This window comes from Leucoraja erinacea, chromosome 25 (genome assembly GCF_028641065.1).
Source record: "Leucoraja erinacea ecotype New England chromosome 25, Leri_hhj_1, whole genome shotgun sequence".
NCBI classification, from domain to species: domain Eukaryota; kingdom Metazoa; phylum Chordata; class Chondrichthyes; order Rajiformes; family Rajidae; genus Leucoraja; species Leucoraja erinaceus.
The window spans coordinates 23,971,234-23,993,426 of NC_073401.1; the positions used below are offsets into that span (position 1 = coordinate 23,971,234).

The 22,193-nt window shown below is 43.8% G+C and overlaps 2 protein-coding genes across 3 annotated transcripts in view; one reads left to right on the top strand and one right to left on the bottom strand.

Moving 5' to 3' along the window:
• Nucleotides 1-5,182, bottom strand: part of LOC129709108 (BICD family-like cargo adapter 1) — a 67,268-nt gene extending 62,086 nt beyond the window's left edge. The window contains exon 1 of the mRNA XM_055655229.1: nt 4,394-5,182. Within this exon, the coding sequence (XP_055511204.1) occupies nt 4,394-4,765 (372 nt within the window). The 5' untranslated portion in view covers nt 4,766-5,182. The remainder of the gene's footprint in view (nt 1-4,393) is intronic.
• A 6,104-nt stretch (nt 5,183-11,286) lies between these two features.
• The window catches only part of cita (citron rho-interacting serine/threonine kinase a), a 144,324-nt gene continuing 133,417 nt past the window's right edge, over nt 11,287-22,193 (top strand). Inside the window, exons 1-2 of one of the 2 annotated variants that reach the window (XM_055655232.1) lie at nt 11,287-11,487; nt 21,928-22,036. In XM_055655232.1, the coding sequence (XP_055511207.1) occupies nt 21,941-22,036 (96 nt within the window). In that variant the 5' untranslated portion in view covers nt 11,287-11,487; nt 21,928-21,940. The remainder of the gene's footprint in view (nt 11,488-21,927; nt 22,037-22,193) is intronic. The other variant, XM_055655233.1, reaches the window with a different exon arrangement.

Sequence of the window (22,193 nt, forward strand, 5' to 3'; positions counted from 1 at the left end):
ATGTACTGCAAGCAATTAGGAAGACAAATGGTACTTTAGTCTTTATTGTAAGAAGAATTAATTTGCAAGGGTAAGGACATATTTCAGCATTTACAAAAGGCATCTGGTAAGACAATAGCTGAAATATTGTGTACAGGTCTAGTCTCGCTGCCAAATATCAGACATGAAGACTAAATATAGATTGCAGAGGATAGAATCCAGAACAAGAAACAGAGCGCTAGAACTCAGCAGATCAATTAGCATCTGTGGAGCACCTAAAGATGTTGGTCGATACTGCACGTCTGCATCAGGTCTGGATATACTTAGATGTACAGGAGTGTGTAAAGGATATACTTGTGTTGAGCAGATAGAGTTAGTGTAGGAGAATAGTGTGAATGTAAAAGATCAGCCCTGATTGTATTGAATAGAGACATTTGCATGAATGCCCAAAAGGCCTACTTCTGCTTTTATTTTTTAATGACCCCCAAATAGTGGTCACAATAAATGTATCTTCAAAAGTTATATTTCACAATCTGGTTGAAGCCACTGTTTGACCATATTTGACCTTCTTGTACTTCAACTCAGCTTTCCATGCATCAGCAACACAAGTCTCACATCAAATCGCACTGGTTGCACAAACTGTTAGTAATTCACCAATGACAACCAAATCACCCAGACGCCAGTGACAAACTTGTGCAAGATATCTGCTCCTCAACAATGTATCTTACTGATATTCTGACAAAAGAATGTTCCACAGAGACTTTGGGCATATACGACCTTCTATAAGGAGCCCTTCTCCCCCTCCTCTCATTGCCAGAGGATGTCACAGTGACGCAGCTGGTACATTGCCAGAGATATCACGGTCGTGACCTTGGATGCTCTCTGTGTGATTTTGCACTTTCTCCCTGTGATTGCTTGGTTTTTCTCCAAGTGCTCCGCTCCTCCCACATCCCAAAGACGTGCTGGTTCGTAGGTTAATGGGCCTCTGTAAATTGCCCCCAGTGTGTGACGAGTGGATGAGAATCAATCAATTTTATTTGTATAGCACATTTAAAAACAACTTGCGTTGACCAAAGTGTTGTACATCAGTTCAGGTACTAATGTGCTACATACAATGGTACACAGACCTAACAATACATACATAAACTGTTTACAACACCCCCTCAGAGGGACTCAAAAATGCTAGGGAGTAGAAATAGGTTTTGAGCCTTGACTTAAAGGAGTCAATGGAGGGGGCAGTTCCGATGAGGAGAGGGATGCTGTTCCAGTCTAGGTGCTGCAACCCCAAATTCACGGTCACCCCTGAGCTTAAACCTAGACCACGGGATAGTCAGTAGCCCCAAGTCGGCTGACCTGAGGGACCTGCAGGTAGAATGGTGGGTTAGAAGATTTCTGATATGGGGGGGGGGGGGAAGCCCGTTAAGGACTTTGTATACGAATACGAGGAACTTGAAGTTGATTCTGTACCATACTGGGAGCCAGTGGAGAGAGGCCAGAATCGGGATGATGTGGTCCCTTTTACGGGTATCCATCAGAGGTCTTGCTGCGGCGTTTTGAACCAATTGCAGGCGGAACAGGGATGATATCGAGAAAGTGGGATAACATAGAACTAGTATGAATGGGTGATGCTTGGTTGGCATGGAGTGGGTGAGCTGAAGGGCATTTTTCCATGCTGTATCTCTAAACTAAAAACCACCTAGCCCATGTTCAGAGTCGTACAATACAGGATCATAGAGCCTTAGGCTCAGTGTGTCAGCATTATCTTTCAAGCACCCATTTTTTACTAATCTCATATTATTCTGTCCACGTTCCCATCAACTTCTCCCAGATTTTACTACTCCCTCTCAGACTATGGGCAATTTGCAGTCATCAATTAACCTGTTAATCAGTACATCTTTAGGGTGCGTTGCAGCAGCACCAAGGCATATGATGTTAATGGAAAATGCCTATCTAGAGGAACCACACAGGGTCACAAGGAGAATGTACAAACTCCACACTGACATCAAACTTTACAACTCTTCCCCCTCTGTTGTGGGGTTGACTGAGACTGACTCTCTCCCCCCCTCCCCCCCATTCTTTGCACATCCCCCAAGCCTTTCCACTCGTCACTTTAATGTCATATATTTTGTGTTTTTATGACTGTTGGCAGATCAATTTCCCTCTTGGGAGAAATAAAGTTCTATTGTATTGTAAAATTGGGGATCAGCATTAAAGCTGGCATTTGTCCCCAAACTAACCAGTTTCTCTCTCTTTGTTCCAGTACCATCTCTGAACATCATTACAATTCTTCCCTTATAATCGCTTTTCAACACACGATTATTCACAGCCCCAACTCTTACTTATTTTTACTTTCCTTCAATACACTAAAAAAAATGATTATAGAAAAACCTAAAGATTTTTTTTTAAATTCCCATTTAAGAATTCTTTAGTTAAATATCATTGCCCCACTGTGCTGTATATAAATAGACTACATTATGGCAGAGGGCGTAAGTTTGATGGGGTTTCAACACTAAACCAATTTTGAAAGATCAAAGCAAGTCCTTTCCATTTCGAGAGCCAATGATGAAATGGACTGGAACTTGATATAGATTTCACGCATCTCGAACAGCCTAGTCATCGTCACCAAGCAGACAGGAAACTGTTTCAGTGCACGTATCGCCCATCTCGCAAAAGCGCCAACAGTAAGAGCTAACGCAACATACAGAGCAGCGCTACCATATCGGTAGTCTAAACACGTCCACAAAAAAAAATGACGCGAGTTCCAGCCTACGAAAGCCCTTGCAACAATCGAGGAGCTTTTCCAAATCAAGCCAACCCGAGGATTGACCCTTGTACATCGAGGTGAAAGAGAATGGACTGCTCAATTTTTAAATATCTTGAATGCTACAACATAATTGTCATTAAATCAGATAAAAATCTCCTCCGTGGCACTTTCTAGAAACGATTCGGAAACGTTAAGACACACAGAAGAGCGGATTTCCAAATAGCACCCATTTCTGACGTTCTTGAATTAGGTTCCGGGCAAATCCACTGACGTCAGATCACCAGGACTAGGACGTCAGAGTGGAGTGGGGAGAGACTGCTCAAGTGTTGATGGAAGTAGACTCGATAATTACAATAGAAATAGATGTAATGGTGTGGGGAACTGTGATGCAATGACATACAGTGCCCTCCATAATGTTTGGGACAAAGACCCATCATTTATTCATTTGCCCTTGTACTCCACAATTTGAGATATGTAATAGAAAAAAAAAATCACACGTGGTTAAAGTGCACATTGTTAGATTTTAAGAAAGGCCATTTTTATACATTTTGGTTTCATCATGTAGAAATTACAGCTGTGTTTATACATAGTCCCCCCATTTCAGGGCACTATAATGTTTGGGACACGTTGCCTCCTCAATGCAGGTATAAGAGAGCTCTCAGTACCTAGTCTTTCCTCCAGTCTTTCCACCACATTTGGAAACTTTTATTGCTGTTTATCAACATAAGGATCAAAGTTGTGAAACATAGTAATGGGGGTGGTATGGCTGCATGAAGGTACTGGCTCACATCTTCATTGATGATACAACTGCTGATGGTAGTAGCATAATGAATTCTGAATATACAGACACATCCTATTAGCTCAAGTTCAAACAAATGTCTCAAAACTCATTGGCCAGGGATTCATTCTACAGCAAGCCAATGATTCCAAACATACTGCGAAAGCAATAAACGAGTTTTTCAAAGCTAAAAAAATGATAAATTCTTGAGTGGTCAAGTCACTCACCTGATCTGAACTCAATTGAGCATGCCTTTTATATGCTGAAGATAAAACTGGACTAGCCCCCAAAACAAGCATAAGTTAAAGATGGCTGCAATACAGGCCTGGCAGAGTATCACCAGAGAAGACACCCAGCAACTGGTGATGTCCATGAATCGCAGACTTCAAGCAGTCATTGTATGCAAAGGATATGTAACAAATACTAAACATGACTACTTTCATTTACAGGACACTACTGTGTCCCAAACATTATGGTGCCCTGAAATGGGGGGGGGGAGAGAGAGAGAAGCTATGAATAAACACTGCTGTAATTTCTACATGGTGAAACCAAAATGTGTAAAAATGGCCTTTAATAAAATCTGGCGATGTGAACTTTAACCACATGCGATTTTTTTTCTATTACAAATCTCAAATTGTGGAGTACAGAAGCAAATGAATAAATGATGGTTTTTTGTCCCAAACATTATGGAGAACACTGTAGCTCGGTTCCAAATAGCAAGGAAGGCAAGTTTGCTACCGGTCTTTAACAAGCCCAATCCAAGTTGGGCGGAGATACCAACATGATGGGACACAGGGTCAGAATTAATTGGATAGGATAAGGGAGGTGAGGTGGAATGAAAGGATTATCTCCCATTCGCCAAATTACCTTACCTCTAGCTTGTCGGTGAGTTCTCTCTGCATTATCTCGTACTGATTGCTAAGCTCCTGGTTCTTCTCCAGTAAGGCTTTGCCGAGCTTGGCCGCCAGAATGAGATCATTATCCTTTTGCCGAAGCTGAGAAAGCAGGTCCTCGATGCCGGGGTTATCGGCTACCTCTTCCTCGGTGTAAGCCTCCGGGCGGTTGGTCCCTAACGCTGGGAAGTGGTCGTCGAAGAGGTGGTTGGCGTTGGCAGCGCCGTGCGCCGGGGGAGTTAGGTGCGGAGGAAGGGAAGGTAGTCTCGGCTGATGGCGCTCGGCCTGCTCCACGCCAAACGAGTGCGGCTCGTCACCCTGCTGAAACTCCTGCAGCCAGAGAGCGGCCATAGCTCCACTTGCGCTGGGCAGCCTCGTACCTAATGTGATCGGCTCCGACCCCGGCTCAGCACACGGACCGCACCGAGTCCCATCGACGTGCCCCCCGCGCCCTGGCCGGGATGGGGATGGGGTGACCCGGCCCCCTTGCACGCTGCTCTCGGTGTCTGGTCGTATCCGACTGCAAGAAGCGACCGGTGGCGATCTCTCGTGTGATTGCGGCGGTGGGCAGCCGCTGTCCCGGGACTACGGTGCTGTTGACCGCCTTGCTGATCGCTCTCCTTCTGCAGCCCCGCTCCGCCGGGGACGATGAGCCCATTCTTTACAAAGATGCAGCGGGACACATGATGCTGCGGATCGCAAGCAGAGCTCAAACTGATCCCCAAATGCGCGTCCACACCCCTCTGACGGAATCTGACACCTGCACATTGCACGGCGCTCATTGGTACAACGCCAATGTCCCCATCCTTAGCAGACAGACCAAGAGGAGCAGGGGGAGGTGGATTAAACTGGATATCAAATAGAATGAGAGATGCATGCAGGAAGGATAGAAAATAAGTAAAGAGCCAATAAAATAGAATACTTGGAAAGGGAGGAAAAAAATTGAAGGTGGCGATAACGACGGGGAGAAAGTCTTAATAAAAACTCATGTAAGACAAACTGGAGTTTGAGACGAGTACAGGAAATATGCAAATGTAGAGACAGAAATACAGGGAAAAAATGGTAATAATTTGACTGGGCTAAATGCAATAATTTAAAGGATGAAGTGGAGTGCACCAATGGGAGAAATTGAGAGGTTGAGATGAATATAGAGAGGCGCTGACAGAGAATTACATACTTAAAGGGTAGAATAAAATGAGAAGAACTAACGCTCAGTTTCCTGCCCAGAGTAGAGGAATCACTAACCAGAGGACACCGGGGATTGGGATGGGGTGGGTTTAGGGGGATGGGGGGGAGATGAGAGAGCTTTAATAGAAATCCGAAGGGTAATTTTTGCACACAAAGGGTGGTGGGTGTATGGAACGAGCTGCTGGAGGAGGTAGTTGAGGGAGGTACTATCCCAACGTTCAAGAAACATATAGTTAGGTACATGGATAAGACAGGTTTGGAGTGATATGGGCCAAACGCAGGCAGGTGAGACTAGTGTAAATGGAACATGTTGGCCAGTGTGGGCAAGTTGGGCCGAAGGGCCTGTTTCCACACTATATGATTCTAATTCAGATGGTCTAGAGCAAGAAGTCGGCCACAGATGGAGTTAGAAAAGATTCACGAGAAATGGAAGATAAATAAAGGAAATATCTGTGTATAGGGATTGCCTCCTTGTTTAAACTGGGTTATTTTGTGCTCCCAGTGCAGAGAACCAAAGTTCTTAATACCCATCCAAATGCTCTTTCTGTGGACCTTCTACAAGAAAACTTTGACAACATCCTGATAATACCTTATAATCTCTTCCTTTGACAAAACAAGGAATACAGCATCTGTTTTGGGAGTTTGGCATAGGCATGCGTGGGATTGCCTGCCAAATGGAACCCATTAATGTAACTAGGGCCTCCTTGCTGAGTCTGTTAGCTGCCAATTAATGCTGACCTTAGTTTGTTTCTTGTATCAGTGGATTTGGAGGATTTTGTGGCAGTATTCTACCAGGGATTTGTGGTGCTTATATGCATTATTTCAAAGTCTCAGAACAATACAGAAGGCAGGGTTCATGGCTGCCTTGTACACAGTGAGCTTTGTGTTTGGTTAAGGTGTTTATCTTCAACTGCTCTTGTCTTCAGATGCCAACGAATGTGCTGATCCATTGAAGGCAATGTGAGTTTCATCAATGATGTTTGCCTTAGCTGCAAGGTGGCTCGTGGTCAACAAACATAAGAAATAGGAGCAGGAGGAGGCCAACAACCCCTAGACCCTACTCTGCTATTCACTAAGATCATTGTTAATTCATTTTCAGTCTCAAAATTAATTTGCTACCACATCCTCACAGCGCTTGATTCCCTTATGGTCAATATATGTCTTTAAGTCTCTCTGCATTCAAAGATTGTAGACCTCCAGGTATCTGAGTTTAGAGAACTTCAAAAAATCATGAATGAGAGAAATCCTTCCTCATCTCTGTCTGAAATATGTGACCACTTAACTTGAAACAATTTCTATTTCCATTTCTATTATGCCCCCACTAACATCTCCCCAGCAACCAGCTTGTCAATTCCTTCTAGGTACTTTATATTACAATAAGATTACTTTGCATTGTTCAATGAATATAGACCCAATCAGCTCTAGCTTGTTTCATGTCAACTCCTTTGTCTCACAAGTCAAAATTAACCTTCCCTGCACTTTCTACAATGCAAGAACAGTTTCCTTAAATACTGTATGGAGACCACACATGGGAAGAACTGTGTAGGAAGGGAATGCAGATGATTTACACTTAAGATACATACAAAATGCTGGAGAAACAGGTTGGGACCTTTCTTAAGTCTGAAGAAGAGTCCCAACCCGAAACGTCACCTATTCCGTTTCACCAGAGATGCTGCGTGACCTGCTGAGTTATTCCAGCATTTTGTGTCTATATATGGGAAGAACGCCTTGTTTTCCATGGTCTTGTCATGGACCTTTATTGTCAGAAGGGAGAAGATATAGAAGGGAAAGGTGATTATAAGGTTAACCATCTCAAATGTTTTGGTGTGCTTGTGGTTGATGACCTGGTGTTTGCCTCCCGACAAGTGGACATCTAAGTTTAATTGCAGCTTGATTATTGAAGTTGGGTTAACTTTATTTCCAGAGTGCAAACAACATGGTTTAGCAGTTTACCATTGGCCATGCAGCCATTGGACAACGTACCTTTGGCTCCATTCCATTGAGAAAGGTGTTGGAGACACAAGGAAATATTGCATTGAACACATAGAAACATAGAAATTAGGTGCAGGAGTAGGCCATTCGGCCCTTCGAGCCTGCACCGCCATTCAATATGATCATGGCTGATCATCCAACTCAGTATCCCATACCTGCCTTCTCTCCATACCCTCTGATCCCTTTAGCCACAAGGGCCGCATCTAACTCCCTCTTAAATATAGCCAATGAACTGGCCTCAACTACCCTCTGTGGCAGAGAATTCCAGAGATTCACCACTCTCTGTGTGAAAAAAGTTTTTCTCATCTCGGTTTTAAAGGATTTCCCCCTTATCCTTAAGCTGTGACCCCTTGTCCTGGACTTCCCCAACATCGGGTACAATCTTCCTGCATCTAGCCTGTCCAACACCTTAAGAATTTTGTAAGTTTCTATAAGATCCCCTCTCAATCTCCTAAATTCTAGAGAGTATAAACCAAGTCCATCCAGTCTTTCTTCATAAGATAGTCCTGACATCCCAGGAATCAGTCTGGTGAACCTTCTCTGCACTCCCTCTATGGCAATAATGTCCTTCCTCAGATTTGGAGACCAAAACTGTACACAATACTCCAGGTGTGGTCTCACCAAGACCCTGTACAACTGCAGTAGAACCTCCCTGCTCCTATACTCAAATCCTTTTGCTATGAAACACAAAGATCTTGAGTAACTCAACGGGTCAGACAGCATCTCTGAAGGACATGGATGCACGGTATTTCGGGTTGGGACCTTTCTTCAGACTGTTGGAGGTGAGTTCATAAGATCATAAGTGATAGGAGCAGAATTAGGTTATTTGGCCCACCAAGTCTACTCCGCCATTCAATCATGGCTGATTTATCCTTCCCTCCTAACTCCACTCTCCTGCCTTCTCCCCATAACCTCTCACATCCGTACTAATCAAGAATCTATCTATCTCTGCCTTAAATATATCCACTGACTTTGTCTCTACAGCCTTCTGTGGCAAAGAATTCCACAGATTCACCACCCTCTGACTAAAGAAATTAATTCTCAACTCCTTCCTAAAAGAACGTCCTTTAATTCTGAGGCTATGAGCTCGTCCTAGGCTCTCCCATTATAATATTGTTGCTACAATATGGCAAGATAGAATGAAGAACGATAAGGGTGTTATTGGAGCCTTGCTTGACATTCACACAGAAAGTGGTGAATCTCTGGAATTCTCTGCCACAGAAGGTAGTTGAGGCCAGTTCATTGGCTATATTTGAGAGGGAGTTAGATGTGGCCCTTGTGGCTAAAGGGATCAGGGGGATATGGAGAGAAGGCAGGTACAGGATACTGAGTTGGATGATCAGCCATGATCATATTGAATGGCGGTGCAGGCGCGAAGGGCCGAATGGCCTACTCCTGCACCTATTTTCTACCTTTCTATGTATCTATTAGTATGCACTGAGTTGTTCCATCGTGGACTTGTTTGGATAGGATTTTCATCCTAGGAAAAGGGTTCTGACTACCCTATCATTGCATCTTATAATTTTATATAGTTCTATCAGATCTCCTCAAACTCAGAGAAAACAATCTAAGCTTGTCCAACCTCTCCTTATAACCAATACTCTCTACTCTAAGCAGCATTCTCACAAACCTCTTCTGCCCTTCACCAAAGCCTCTACAACCTCCTTGTAATAGGGTAGCCAGAAATGCACACAATACTCCAAATGCAGCTAAAGCAAAGTCCTATAAAGCTATAATATAACTTAATGACCCTTGTATTCAATGTGCTTGGCTGATGAAGCCAAACATACCATATGCCTTCTTTACCATTCTGTTGACACTTCCATTGTCTATGAACTTGAACCACAAAGTTTCTCTGTACATCAATGCTGTTAAGGGTCTTGCTATTAACTATACACTTCTTCATTATATTCAACCTCCCAAAGTGAAACACCTCACACTTGCTCAAATTAAACTCCATCTGCCATTTCTATACCCTTTACTGCAACTGATCTAAATCCTGTTGGATCCTTTGACAGCAACTCCACCAATTTTGAAGTGTAGGAGGGAAATACAGACGTTGGTTTACTCTGAAGATAAACACAAAATGCTTGAATAACTCAGATGGTCAGGTTGCATTTTTTGAGAAAAGGAATAGATGACATTTCCTTGACCATCGTCTACTTTGATCTGTCGTTTTCACAACTTACGCCTCCAAATCTCTAAACTCCCTCTCCTCGGACTTGTCTAGGAACATCACCTATTCCTTCTCCCCAGATGCTGCCCAAAGATTATCTAGTATCTTTGATGCTGCCTGACCCGCTGAGTTACTCCAGCATTTTGTGTCTATCTTCGGTGTAAACCAGCATCTGCAGTTCATTCCTGCACATTTATTATTTCATTGTCGGCCTTTCTCCTATCCAGTGACCAGGGCTTTCACTCGATTGGATTTTATTGGAAAGAAAACGCAATCGTTAAAATAAAGTCCCACCTCTGTATCTCCTGATATTAATTACTGAAACTGAGTGCCTTTCAGTGTACTTTCGCCGTGGTCGAAACGGTAACATGAAGTAAATAAGATAGACACAAAATGCTGGAGTAATTCAGCGGGTCAGGCAGCGTCTCTGGAGAAAAGGAATAGGTGACGTTTCGGGTCAAGACCCTTCTTCAGACTGAAAGTTAGGGGAAAGGGAAACGAGAGATGTAGACAATGTCTGTAACTTGTTTTAATCTAGCCCACAGCTAACAATGGCCAGTTTCCCCCATCATCCCCATCTTTTGCATATCCTTCATTCATCAGCTCTATATATAGGAAATAACTACAGATTATGTTTTATAGTAATTCAGCGGATCTGGCAACATCTTTGGTGATAAAGGAATAGGTGACGTTTCGGGTTGAGAAGGGTCTGAAGCGTCTCGACCCGAAACGTCACCTATTCAAGACTCAAGTGTTTTATTGTCATATGTCCCAGATAGGACAATGACATTCTTACTTGCTGCAGCACATCAGAATATGTAAACATACTAGTACATAACGGGAGAAGAAAAAAGTATGTGTGTGTATGTGTGTATAAATACACACTGAACTTTTTTCTTTTTTTCTCCCGTTATATACGTTTACATATTCTGTTGTGCTGCAGCAAGTAAGAATGTCATTGCCCCATCTGGGACACACGACAATAAAACATTCTTGACTTTGTGACTAATCTTTGTGCAGGAAGGAACTGCGGATGCTGGTTTCAACCGAAGATAGGCACAAAAAGCTGGAGTAACTCAGCGGGACAGGCAGCACCCTGTGTCTATCTTTAGATCTAAACCAGCATCTGCAGTTCCTTGTTTCTCCATCCTGACTTTTCAGGGTAGTTTGGTCATGAAGGTGAAACGTTAACTGAGATTACATACCTACCCGCGGGGCCGTGCAATGGGCGCAACCTCCCAGCGAGTGGAGTGGTCTGTCTCCTCCCGCCCCCTCGGCCCCGCCCACTCTCCCCCCCCCCCCCCCCTCCCCCCTCAGCGCGCGCGAGCGAGCGAACGCGCCTCGGTCGCCATGGTTACCCTCAACCGCCAAGCGGCCCGCGCGCGCGCGCTCGCCACTCCGCCCATTCCCGCCGATCATCTGACGTCACGTGGGGGCGGGGAGAAGGGGGGGAGGGCGGGGAGAGGGGGGGAGGGCGGGGCCTCGCAGCTGCCCAATCGCCGGCGCGCGATGACTCGTCGGAGCGAAGTTTGAAGGGGAAGGGGAAGAAAACGTTGGCGACGGGCGGGAAGAAGAAGAAGAAGTAGGAGAAAGAGAAGGAAGACTTTGTGCGACCCACAGCCGAGATACGGCAACGTGGCGCTGCCAATACTGTTTGATCCGAAGCCAGAGTCCGTGACTGGTGACTGGAGCCGCCGCTGCCCGGGGGGGTCGTCAGGTAACGAGGTGGGGGTGCGGTGCGAGGCGAGGAATGCTGCCAGCAAATATACTAGTAGAGGAGCTCCTCTAGTATCTTTGGCTTCCAATGCTGGGAGCAGCTCTGTCCCATTTATAGTGGCATGCAGTGTTGAAACAGGCCCTTCGGCCCAACCTGCCCACATCTGCCAACATGCCCCATCTACACTTGTCCCACCTCCCTGTGCTTAGCCCATATCCCTCCAAACCTGTCAGATCCATGCACCTGTCCAGTTGCTTCTTAAACATTGCAATAGTACCTGCCTCAACTACCTCCTCAACAACTCTTTGTGTGAAATAGTTACCCCTCAGATTCCTATAAAAGCTTTTCCCCCTTCATCTTAAACCTATGCCCTCTGGTTCTCGATTCCCCCACTATTCCAGTCGATTCTGCCCGATCTGTGTAGGAAGGAACTGCAGATGCTGGTTTACACACAAAACGCTGAAGTAACTCAACGAGATGGGCAGCATCTGGAGGGAAGGAATAGGTGACAATAAACTGACCTTGAGGTGACGTTTTCTACCCAAGCAAATATGAGGTGTTGTTTCTCCAGTTTGCATGTGGCCTCCCTCTTGGATGAGGCCCAGGACAGAAACGTTAGTTTGTGAATGGGATGGCGGGTTTAAATGGTTAGCAACCGGGAGATCCGGTAGGTCTTGGTGGACCGAGCACAAAGTTCAAGTTCAAGTGAGTTTATTGTCATGTGTCCCTGATAGGACAATGACATTCTTGCTTTGCTTCAGCACAACAGAACATAGTAGGCATTGACTACAACACAAGAATAAATAAACTGATAAAATGTAAATAACAGATAATGGGTTATTAATGTTCAGAGTTTTGTCCGAGCCAGGTTTAATAGCCTGATGGCTGTGGGGAAGTAGCTATTCCTGAACCTGGTTGTTGCAGTCTTCAGGCTCCTGTACCTTCTACCTGGAGGTAGCAGGGAGATGAGTGTGTGGCCAGGATGGTGTGGGTCTTTGATGATACTGCCAGCCTTTTTGAGGCAGCGACAAAGAAAGAGAACATTTCGGAGGTGCTAGAATATAAAGCCTCATCTTGGGAGCAGATGTGATAGAGGTGAAGAAATTTAGAGTAGGGATTAGCGTCTTTGCAAGTGGCAGGTTGGGAGGAGGTGTAGTCCAGATAACTGGGAATTGGTGGGTTTACAGTAGATATCAGTTGATAGTCTATCCCTTGTTATGAAGGCAGACAAATAACGAAAGGGAAGAGAGCTGTCGGAGATAACCCAAGTCAATTTGAGAGCAGTGTGGAAGTTAGTGGTAAAGTCAATGAGTTCTGTGCCGGAGGCATCCCCGATGCAGTTATTGACATAGTGGAGAAAGAGGTGGGGGGAGATAGTGCCAGCTTGCATTTGGAACAAGGAAGGCACAGCTGGGACTGATGTCACTGTCCTTGGCTACTCCTTTAATTTGAAGAACGTGAGAGGAGTCAAAAGAGAAGTAGTTGTTTCCTACTAACACTCCTCTACCTGGCGGAACTTACCCTTTACCATCAACAATTTCTCGTTTGACTAACAGACTAAATTCAGCAAGTCAAAGGATACTGTTAATTTGAGCATAAATGTGGCAAATTAATTTAATGTAGGGATGTGTAGGAAAAAGCCAAAACATAAAGCAAGTAGCTCAATTTTAGGAAAAGAGACCTGGATGGAATTTCATGAAGATTGACCATGATTTTTTAAAGAAACGTGTTAAATGCTTGGCTTCATAAAGGGAGCATAGGGCTAGATTGTAACTTTCACACGCAGTAAGAACAGGTGTTTCCTATTGCAAGACTACATTTGTCAGTGCGTTTTTGAATGTAACCACTGCATTATCATGTTAATCAGGGTTTCTGATTCAATTGGCATGAGTGGGCATGATGATACTTCGGACTGATTACAGATTCAGTCTTTCAAGATATGTTCAAAATATGTAACTTGAAACAGTTTATGTTGCCATGGAGAGCCAAAGAACTGGTGCAAATGAATCAAGAAGAATCTCAACAATGCAGGCGTGGCTCAACACTATCAAGGATGCCAGTTGCAAGACAGTGATGTCACCCTTGTGGGATTCAATATCAAAAGCAGTTTTAATGACGTAACTAAAGAGACGCATTACCAACATCCACACATCATTTCATTACTGCAGATGCCATCTTAAGCCTACCCCAGATCATTTATTTTCATACTAATAAACTCTGAAAACAGATCCATTGCTCTTAGTCCAGCATTCTTTGCACCTCTATGTACGTCCTCCACAGATGCATGAAAATGAGTGCACAACCTTACCTACTAAATTGGACGTCACATGACTAAGAGCACATAGTGATGGAAATAATATTAATTCGTAATCGAGGGTGTAAAACATTTCAGACTGTTCAGCTGGTGCTGTTTCATGGGGGGGGGGGCAACTCAGTGAAGGGAAGAACATATGACATGTAGGAGTAGGCGCCAGAATAAGTAATGAGATCCTGAATTATGCTTTGCATTGGTATTCACCAAGGACTAGGACATGGATAATGGTGAGATTAGGGATGCATACTTAATGTTCTTTGGCATCTTGATATTAAGATGGTGAGTGCCCTGTAAAGCATTTAAGGTGGATAAGTTCCCAGAGCCTATTGGGATCTATCCCAGGACATTGACAGAATCAAAGGATGAGATTGCTAGGGTATTGAAGAGATCTTTGCATCATTTTAGCTATGTTAGGTTCCAGAAGACTGGAGAATAGCCAATGTTGTTTCTGTGTTTAAGATCGGCAATAAAGACAAACCAGCAAATTGCAGTCAGTCAGAACCTTTTTTCCAGGATGGATAAATCAAATACTAGAGGTGCATAGAATACATTGCTTTAAGGTGAAAGGGGAAAACTTTAAAGGAGATGTGCTGGGCAAGTTTTTTACACAGGAAATGGTGAGTGCCTGGAATGAGCTGACGAGGGGTGGAGGTTGCGGCAGATACAATACCTTTTGGATAGGCATTTTGATATGCTGGGAATGGAGGGATATGCATTATTTGCAGGCAGATAAGAGTTGGTCTTGGCATCATGGTTGGCACAAACCTTATGGGCCTATAGGGTCTGTTCTTTTGCTGTACTGTTTTAAGTAGGCTGGTGAGCTCTACATCAGTGGTAGAGAAATTATTGGAGAAGATTCTTGGGGTCAGGATTTGCACACATTTGGAAATGCATAGACATATTACAGATAATCAGCATAGCTCTATGTGGGGTGGGTGCTGTATCATACTTGATTGACTTTTTTGAGGAGACGATGAAGATGATTGCTGAGGTTAGAACAGTGTTTGGATTTTAGTACAGCATTTGACCAGGATGCTCAAGGTAGGTTGATCCTGAAGATTAAGTCACATAGGATCCATAGTGAGTTGGTAAATCGGATCCAAAATTGATTTAGTCATGGAAGGCTGAAGGTAATGGTAGAGGGTGGTTTCCTGATTCTGATCTTACAAAAGGATCGGTTCTTGGGACCCCTTTGTTTGTAATATATATCAATGATTTAGATGAAAACCTAGGTAGTCGGATTTGTAAATTTGAAAATGACTTGAAAGTTAATGGAATTGTGGGTAGTGAGGAAGATTGACAAATGATACAAGAAGATGTGGATCAATTGGACATTTGAGTGAAGCGGCAGATGGAGTTTCATCTGGACAAGGGTGGTATATGGAACAAGTTGCCAAAGGAGGTAGTTGTGGCAGATACTATAACCATTTAAAAGACACTTGGACAGGTAAATGGATTGTAAAGGTTTATAGAAATATGGGCTATACATGGGCTTATGTGACCAGCTTAGATGGCGTGCCTGGTTTGGCATTGATGTATTGGGCTGATGGGCCTGATTCTGTGCTGAATGATTCTATGTGTATTTGTGCCTGAGCGATACCAGACAGGTGTTAACCCAATTTCATACGTTATAGGGACACAGCTGTGAGATTCTTTAGGTCTCGTGCAGACCCCACAGTAAGATACAGGAGCAAATATTTTTAGGTTGGTGGCAACTTTTATTGCTACTGGCGCAACATAATTATTGGTGTACATGTTAGTGAGTATAGTTTCATCTGCAAAAGTGTCAACTTCTATGCCTCCACAAGCACTGGTGCTTTGACAGAACTAGGGCATTTATGCTCTGCCTATACACCTTGTGTGGCCTCCTATTAATGACAACTGTTGCTGATCAGCTCTGATTTTGAGCTGAAAATGTATGAGATGTAGCATATGGCAGTTCTTTTGTTCTTGCAATGTGTACATGGCTCCATGTTTGTGTTTCAAGAAAAAAGTGAAGCCCCTACGCTGATCCAATGGATCTGCATATCAAAGACGTTACCAGGCATACAGTTCTACCTTTGTGCACAAGTAGGAGGTTTCATTACTTAGTCATTCTTCTCTATTGTGTATTCCACCTCCTTAATTGCCATCGTGTTCCAAGCTTGATTTCCCTCGTGAGTTTCAAGAACTAGAAAAGCCATGTTAATATCATGCTTTTCCTGAGGTCATCTGTTGCTGCCCCCATGTTGTTCTGGCCTTCTCAATCTTGCAGTCTGAAGAAGAGTTCCGACCTAAAACGTCACCTATTCCTTTCCGAACTAGCATTGAGCTCTATTAGAATTGTGTGCAAGGACAGACAAACCTATTCTACTTGTAGGAACGCAGTGGAATGAGAGCATAAGTGCAGGATGCTGAAGATTCACTGTTGAGGGCCATGTGACCAATGGTGAAAAATAATTCGGGTTTAAAGCACTAGTATGGAAGGTGACATTTTCAGAAGAGATGTGATAATGACAGAAATTGGGAAATGGATGGAGTTCTTGCAAAAAGGAGGGTGAAAGGAAGAATGATGTAAGTAATTGTTTCAATCAAAACAACGGTTGTAGATACTGGTCATGGCTATTCCCTGAAGTGGAGATAGATAAATTGAGAAAGGGAAGAGTCAGAGAGCATGTGAGAGTGAGGGAAGAGTGAGAATTCAGGGGAAATGTGATGAAATCTTCTAGCACAATGAAAACAGGAAGCAGCACTGATGTTATCATTAATGTAGTGGAAAAAAGATGAGGGAAGGGACTTGAGAAGGACTAAAATAGAAAATTCTTCACACATCCCACAGAGAGACTTGCATAGTTTAGACTCATTCTGGTTCCCGTAGCAACATCTTTTAATTGGAGGAAGTAAATGTAGCCAACAGACACTGATGTCATGGTTGGGGACAAGTTAAACCAGCTGCAGGTGGTGGAGGGATGGGTTGGTCCCTTTAAGGAAGAAGTGAAGGACATGCAAGCAGTCTTGGAGAGGAAAAAAAAACTAGATGGGATGTGACCTTTGTGAATTGCGGAGGGTGGTGGTGGGGGGTGGGGGGGAATATGTCATTGGAAACCTAATGTTTGATGTTGAGATTGTTGTTCAGAGGACGACTTGAGGAGCTACTATGATCTGGCATTGAACCTCTGCAAGTTTGTGGTTAGTTTACCAAACCACAGCCGCCTCGATCTTGTTCACAAGTTTAGCACCAATGTTAATGTTGGTTCTTGGGCCATTATATTTCAGACGTCATTTTACCTAGTGATCCTTTCCTCATAGCCTGCAAATTCATAGCTGCTCATCATAAATGGCTTACATTGCCAATAATAAGTCAACACCAATACCTGTGGTATTATGCAATAATAGTGTAAGGCTGAGCAGAGGGGCACTAGGACCCTGTGTGCCAGAAGCCAGTCTCCAGTAACCGGATGTGACTGGAACCCAGGGTGTGGGCAGTTAGGGAGTTGCCTGGGCTTACACACGAGGCTGTCGCGTTATGCTTGTAATAAGGCTCGTACCACGACGTAAACAGAGTATATCTTTAATCTGTAAGGCTCGTCATCCCATCAGCCTTACAAGGTGATGTGCTGCAGAGACTACACGAAGGACACCTGGGGGTGACAAAGTGCAGGGGCCGGGCCAAACAGACGGTATGGTGGCCAGGGCTCAGCAGCCAGCTGAATGACATGGTGCTGAAATGTAGAACCTGCATCCAAGAGAGAAGGAACGTCAAAGAGCCGCTGATGCCAACGGAGATGCCAGACAGGCCTTGGCAAACCTTGGGAGCTGACCTATTCACGCTGAAAAACAAGACTTATCTATTAGTCGTAGATTATTTCTCAAGATCCACAAGGTCCACAGATGTGGTGGTGCACCTGAAATCCATATTTGCTCGTCATGGAATTTGTGAATTTCTTAAAAGTGACAATGGGCCCCAGTTCTCAGGTAGCCACTTTAAATCCTTTGCAGCAGAGTATGGCTTTATGCACATCACGAGCAGCCCCAGGTTTCCTCAGAGCAATGGGGAGGCGGAACGCGCTGTACAAACCGTGAAAAACCTGCTAACAAAGGCGTCAGCCCCATATCTTGCATTCAAAGCCTACCAGAGCAACCCCTTTCTACGGTACGGCTATAGCCCGGCCGAGCTGTTGATTGGTATTCCGCCTCCGCATTGCCACGTGTTCCTTGATTTCCCTTCCAACCCTGCTGAATCCATGCTTTTGCCTGACTGCCCCCAACGCACTGGCCTTCTCAAAGAAAGGGAGAAGAAGGGTTCCGAACTAAAACGCAAGATCCTTTTGACTAAGAGGCATTAGGAGCGAGAAATCTGGAGCCACTAATACCTGGGGAGGATGTGTGGGTCACCGATGCACGTGCCAGGGCAAAGTGCTATCTACACACAATACCCCTCGCTCTTATATTGTCCAGGTGCCTCAGGGCACACTGAGGAGGAACCAGCAGCACTTGGTGCCGCTGCACCAACAAAAAGTGAGGAAGTAGTCGACGCGGATGAGCCAACGGTGGGAGAAGAGCCAGCTCCACCAGAGCCAGCTCCACCAGACCCAGCTCCACCAGTGACAGCATCACCCAGCGGAGAGGGCCCCACCACAGAGACTGTGCGGACTAGGTGCGGGAGAGAGGTTAGAAAGCCGAAGAGACTTGATTTGTGATTTATTGATCTGTTTTCTACAATAAAGAAAAAGAGAGAGTGAAATGTGATGTGAAATTGATCTGTAAACCTGTTACATTTACCTGAAACCTGAAAGAATAGTTCACAGTATGGTAACGTGTAAGTTATTTTATTTCTATTTTGCATGCTTAGATCAGGGACAGGTCTTCTAGCAAAAGGGCAGAATAAACCCCTTAAGACCTGCAGAGACAAAGGTAGTCCACCCTTTGTTCTCAAAGAAAGGGAGATGTGGTATTATGCAATAATAGTGTAAGGCTGAGCAGAGGGGCACTAGGACCCTGTGTGCCAGAAGCCAGGCTCCAGTAACCGGATGTGACTGGAACCCAGGGTGTGGGCAGTTAGGGAGTTGCCTGGGCTTACACAGGAGGCTGTTGCTGTTGCTGTTGCTGCTGTTGTAAAGATTAAAGATATACTCTGTTTACGTCGTGGTACGAGCCTTATTACAAGCATAACGCGACAATACCTTGACCCTTAACATCCACAATTACGACTAGCCCAGGAGACTGATTGTTTCAGCCTGTACATGACCCGAAAAATCTTTTTAAACAGCTTTCTATAATGTCCTTTCCTTTTTTCCAATTTCAATTGCTGCTAGTTTTTTGAAGCAACCTTTCAGAAAACTACTGGTATACAATTTAACTTCCTTTTTCTTCATCCTGAGTGATAGTGCCCTAAACTGCGTCCATTCATGTGTTTGCATTTCTGCTCAAATTCCCGTCTTTGCGCACTCAGGGCTGTAGTTGATTTCCTTTTTTTGTAGCTCATCTCATCTTACCAACTCTTGAATTCAACAGATTATCAATTGCAATATATGACGTCACCAACATGATTCTATCACCAGATGCAGCTTCTCTTCCTCTTCCAGAATTCCAAATGGACGATTCCTCTAGGATACAATAGTTCATTCTTGCAACTCAGTTTCCCATGCGAATTCAGAGGAAACACTTGCCCTTTTACCTCATTTCTCCCTATTGTCCACGGTTCCAGACACCCATTCCACTTGAAACAGCTGTTTATTCATACTTCTTTCAGTTTAGTATAACTTTTTCAAAGTATGACTTTCCGAGCTATACAGCACGGAAAGAGACCCATTGGCCCAACTTATGTATACTGATCAAGTTGATCAAATGAGCTAGTCCCTTTTGCCTACACCTTGACCATATCCCTCCAAACCTTCCCCATCCATGTACCTGTCTTTTTCAGATGTGTTTTTCTGTGTTTTTCAGATGCCATAATTGTACTCTGCCCCCCACCACTTCCTCTGGCAGCTCCTTCTTTATTCACTCTACCATCTGTGTGGGAAAAGTTACCCCTCATTTTCATGAATCTTTTTCGCTCCCTTTCCAACTTATTGATAAATCTTCTGTAGAGGGGATATCGGAACTGTACCTAAGTGTGACAAAAGCCTTCTTCACCTCTTGTGTATTGAGGAGACCAAATGAAGATTAGGCGACTGATTTGCAGGATATCTATGTTTGCTCTGCAATTATACCCCTTTGCTTTATTTCTGATTTTTCCAGCACCTTCACTTTTTTGTTTTTGGGTTATAGTGCCTTTATTTGATCTAGATAATAATCCAGACTAGAATGATGAAAGATTTGTATGTGCCCTTAGTCTGTGGTGAGTTCAGAGATTTGCAATCCTGGTTCTGCAAGGATTTGTGTTTCCAACAGAAAGAGTGCAGCGATTTGGTAAATTGGGTCATAATGGACCTGTCTAGGGGGATGGACATGACATGTAACATTCCCAGTAACATTCCTAAACGATATTTAAATGGTAACAAGACTGGTTGTAAATTATATTAATTCGGATGAAAACAAAAAATATGTTTTTTTTAAGATTAGAGATTTAAATATAGCTTCTTGCAGTCATCTGTGGAGGGCACCTTTTGTACTCAATACCCACAGCACAACTAATTTGGAAATTCTCAGGGCTGTGCTCAGTATCCTGCTCTATTCTGTACCTATGACCCTTCTGCTAGACATAGCTACAACACCATCTTTAAATTCTCCGACAATACCACCATCATTGTACAAATAATGGGTAACGTCAAGTCAGAGTACAAGAGGGAGAGCGATAGTCTGGCTGAATTGTGCCACAACAACAATCTTGCTCTCAATGTCAAAAAGACCAAGGAGCTGATTGTTGAAGGGAAAGTCATGGGACCTGTCTTTATTGGCAGGACTGCGATAGAGAGAGTCAACAGCTTCAGCTTCCTGGACATGCACGTCTCTGATCTGTCCTGGGCCCAGCATTCACATTTATGAAATTACAAATAAAGCTCAACAGTGCTTCCACTTCCTCAGAAATGTGAGGAGATTTGGCGTGTTGCTGAATGCTCTCTAAAACATCGGCGAGTGTGCGGTGGAGAGCATACTGATTAGTTGCTCTGCAGGCCAATTCATAAATATGAATGCTCGGGAGCAAAGATGTTTGCAGAAAGTGGTGGACATTGGCTGATCCATCACTTGTGCTGACCCCCTGCTATGGAAGGTATCTTTGTGGAAGTGCTGTCTCAAGAAAGCAGCTGATATCATCAAAGATCCACACCGCCATGCTTTTTTATTGCTGGTACCATCAAGAACCTGAGAACCATTGCCCTCTGGTTCAAGAACAACTTGCTGCCATCAGCCTTCAGGTTCTTGAACAAACCTGTACAACCCTAACTCTACCTTAGCCTCAAAGCACTATTGTGATTGTGTAGGAAGGAACTGCAGATGCTGGTTTACACTGAAGATAGACACAAAGTCGGAGTAACCCAACAGGTCAGGCAGCATATCTGGAGAAAGGGAATAGGTGACGTTCGGGTCGAAATCCTTCAGAAGAACTTCAGAATCCGCACTATTGTGATTGCTGTGTACATTTTGTTTTTTGCACTGTGATGGTCTTGTTTACTTAGAATAATTGTTAATCATTGCATACTTTGTGTTGTTGTTGCGTACTTTGTGGAATGTGCGTGTAAAACTGTAACAGGTAAAGGGCCTGTCCCACTGTACGAGGTAATTCAAGAGCTCACCGGAGTAAAAAAAAAATCAAACTCGTGGTAGGTACGTAGCGGGTCGTAACGCTAACGGCAGGTACTCGGGAAACGGGTAAGCTCGTGAAGATTTTTCAACATGTTGAAAAAATGTCCACGAGAAAACCGAGTATCTACGAGCGGCTATTACTGTAATTCTCCGAGTTCGAATCAGGGGAATCTCGGGAGAACTCTTGAATTACCTCGTACAGTAGGACAGGCTCTTAAGAATATAATTGTTCCCGTGTATAACCGATACATATGACAAATAAATACTCATGACTTGATTTTCAAATTGCAGAGAAATGGAACACTTTTTTCCTCCTTATACTGTTAACTAGAAACAGATTAGAAAAAAAAAATATATCAATAACTGTACCAATAAAGTAGAATTGTTTTCTTTTTCCTCAGTGATACCAGAGTGATGTTGAAGTTTAAATATGGGGGCCGTGGTCTTGTCGACAATGGGGCAGGTGAACCAATCACCAATCGTTGTTCCAGACTGAACCTGTATTTCCAGGTTAGTGAATCTGCTGATTGATGCTTGAAAAGCGGGGGAACAAAACCACAGTGTTAAATATGCTAGAATTAGATATGAGTGAAAAGCTTATGAATGTGAAAGAATTAACACTTGCACTTGTGACAATGTTGCACTGGTTGGAATTGGCCTTGGGTAT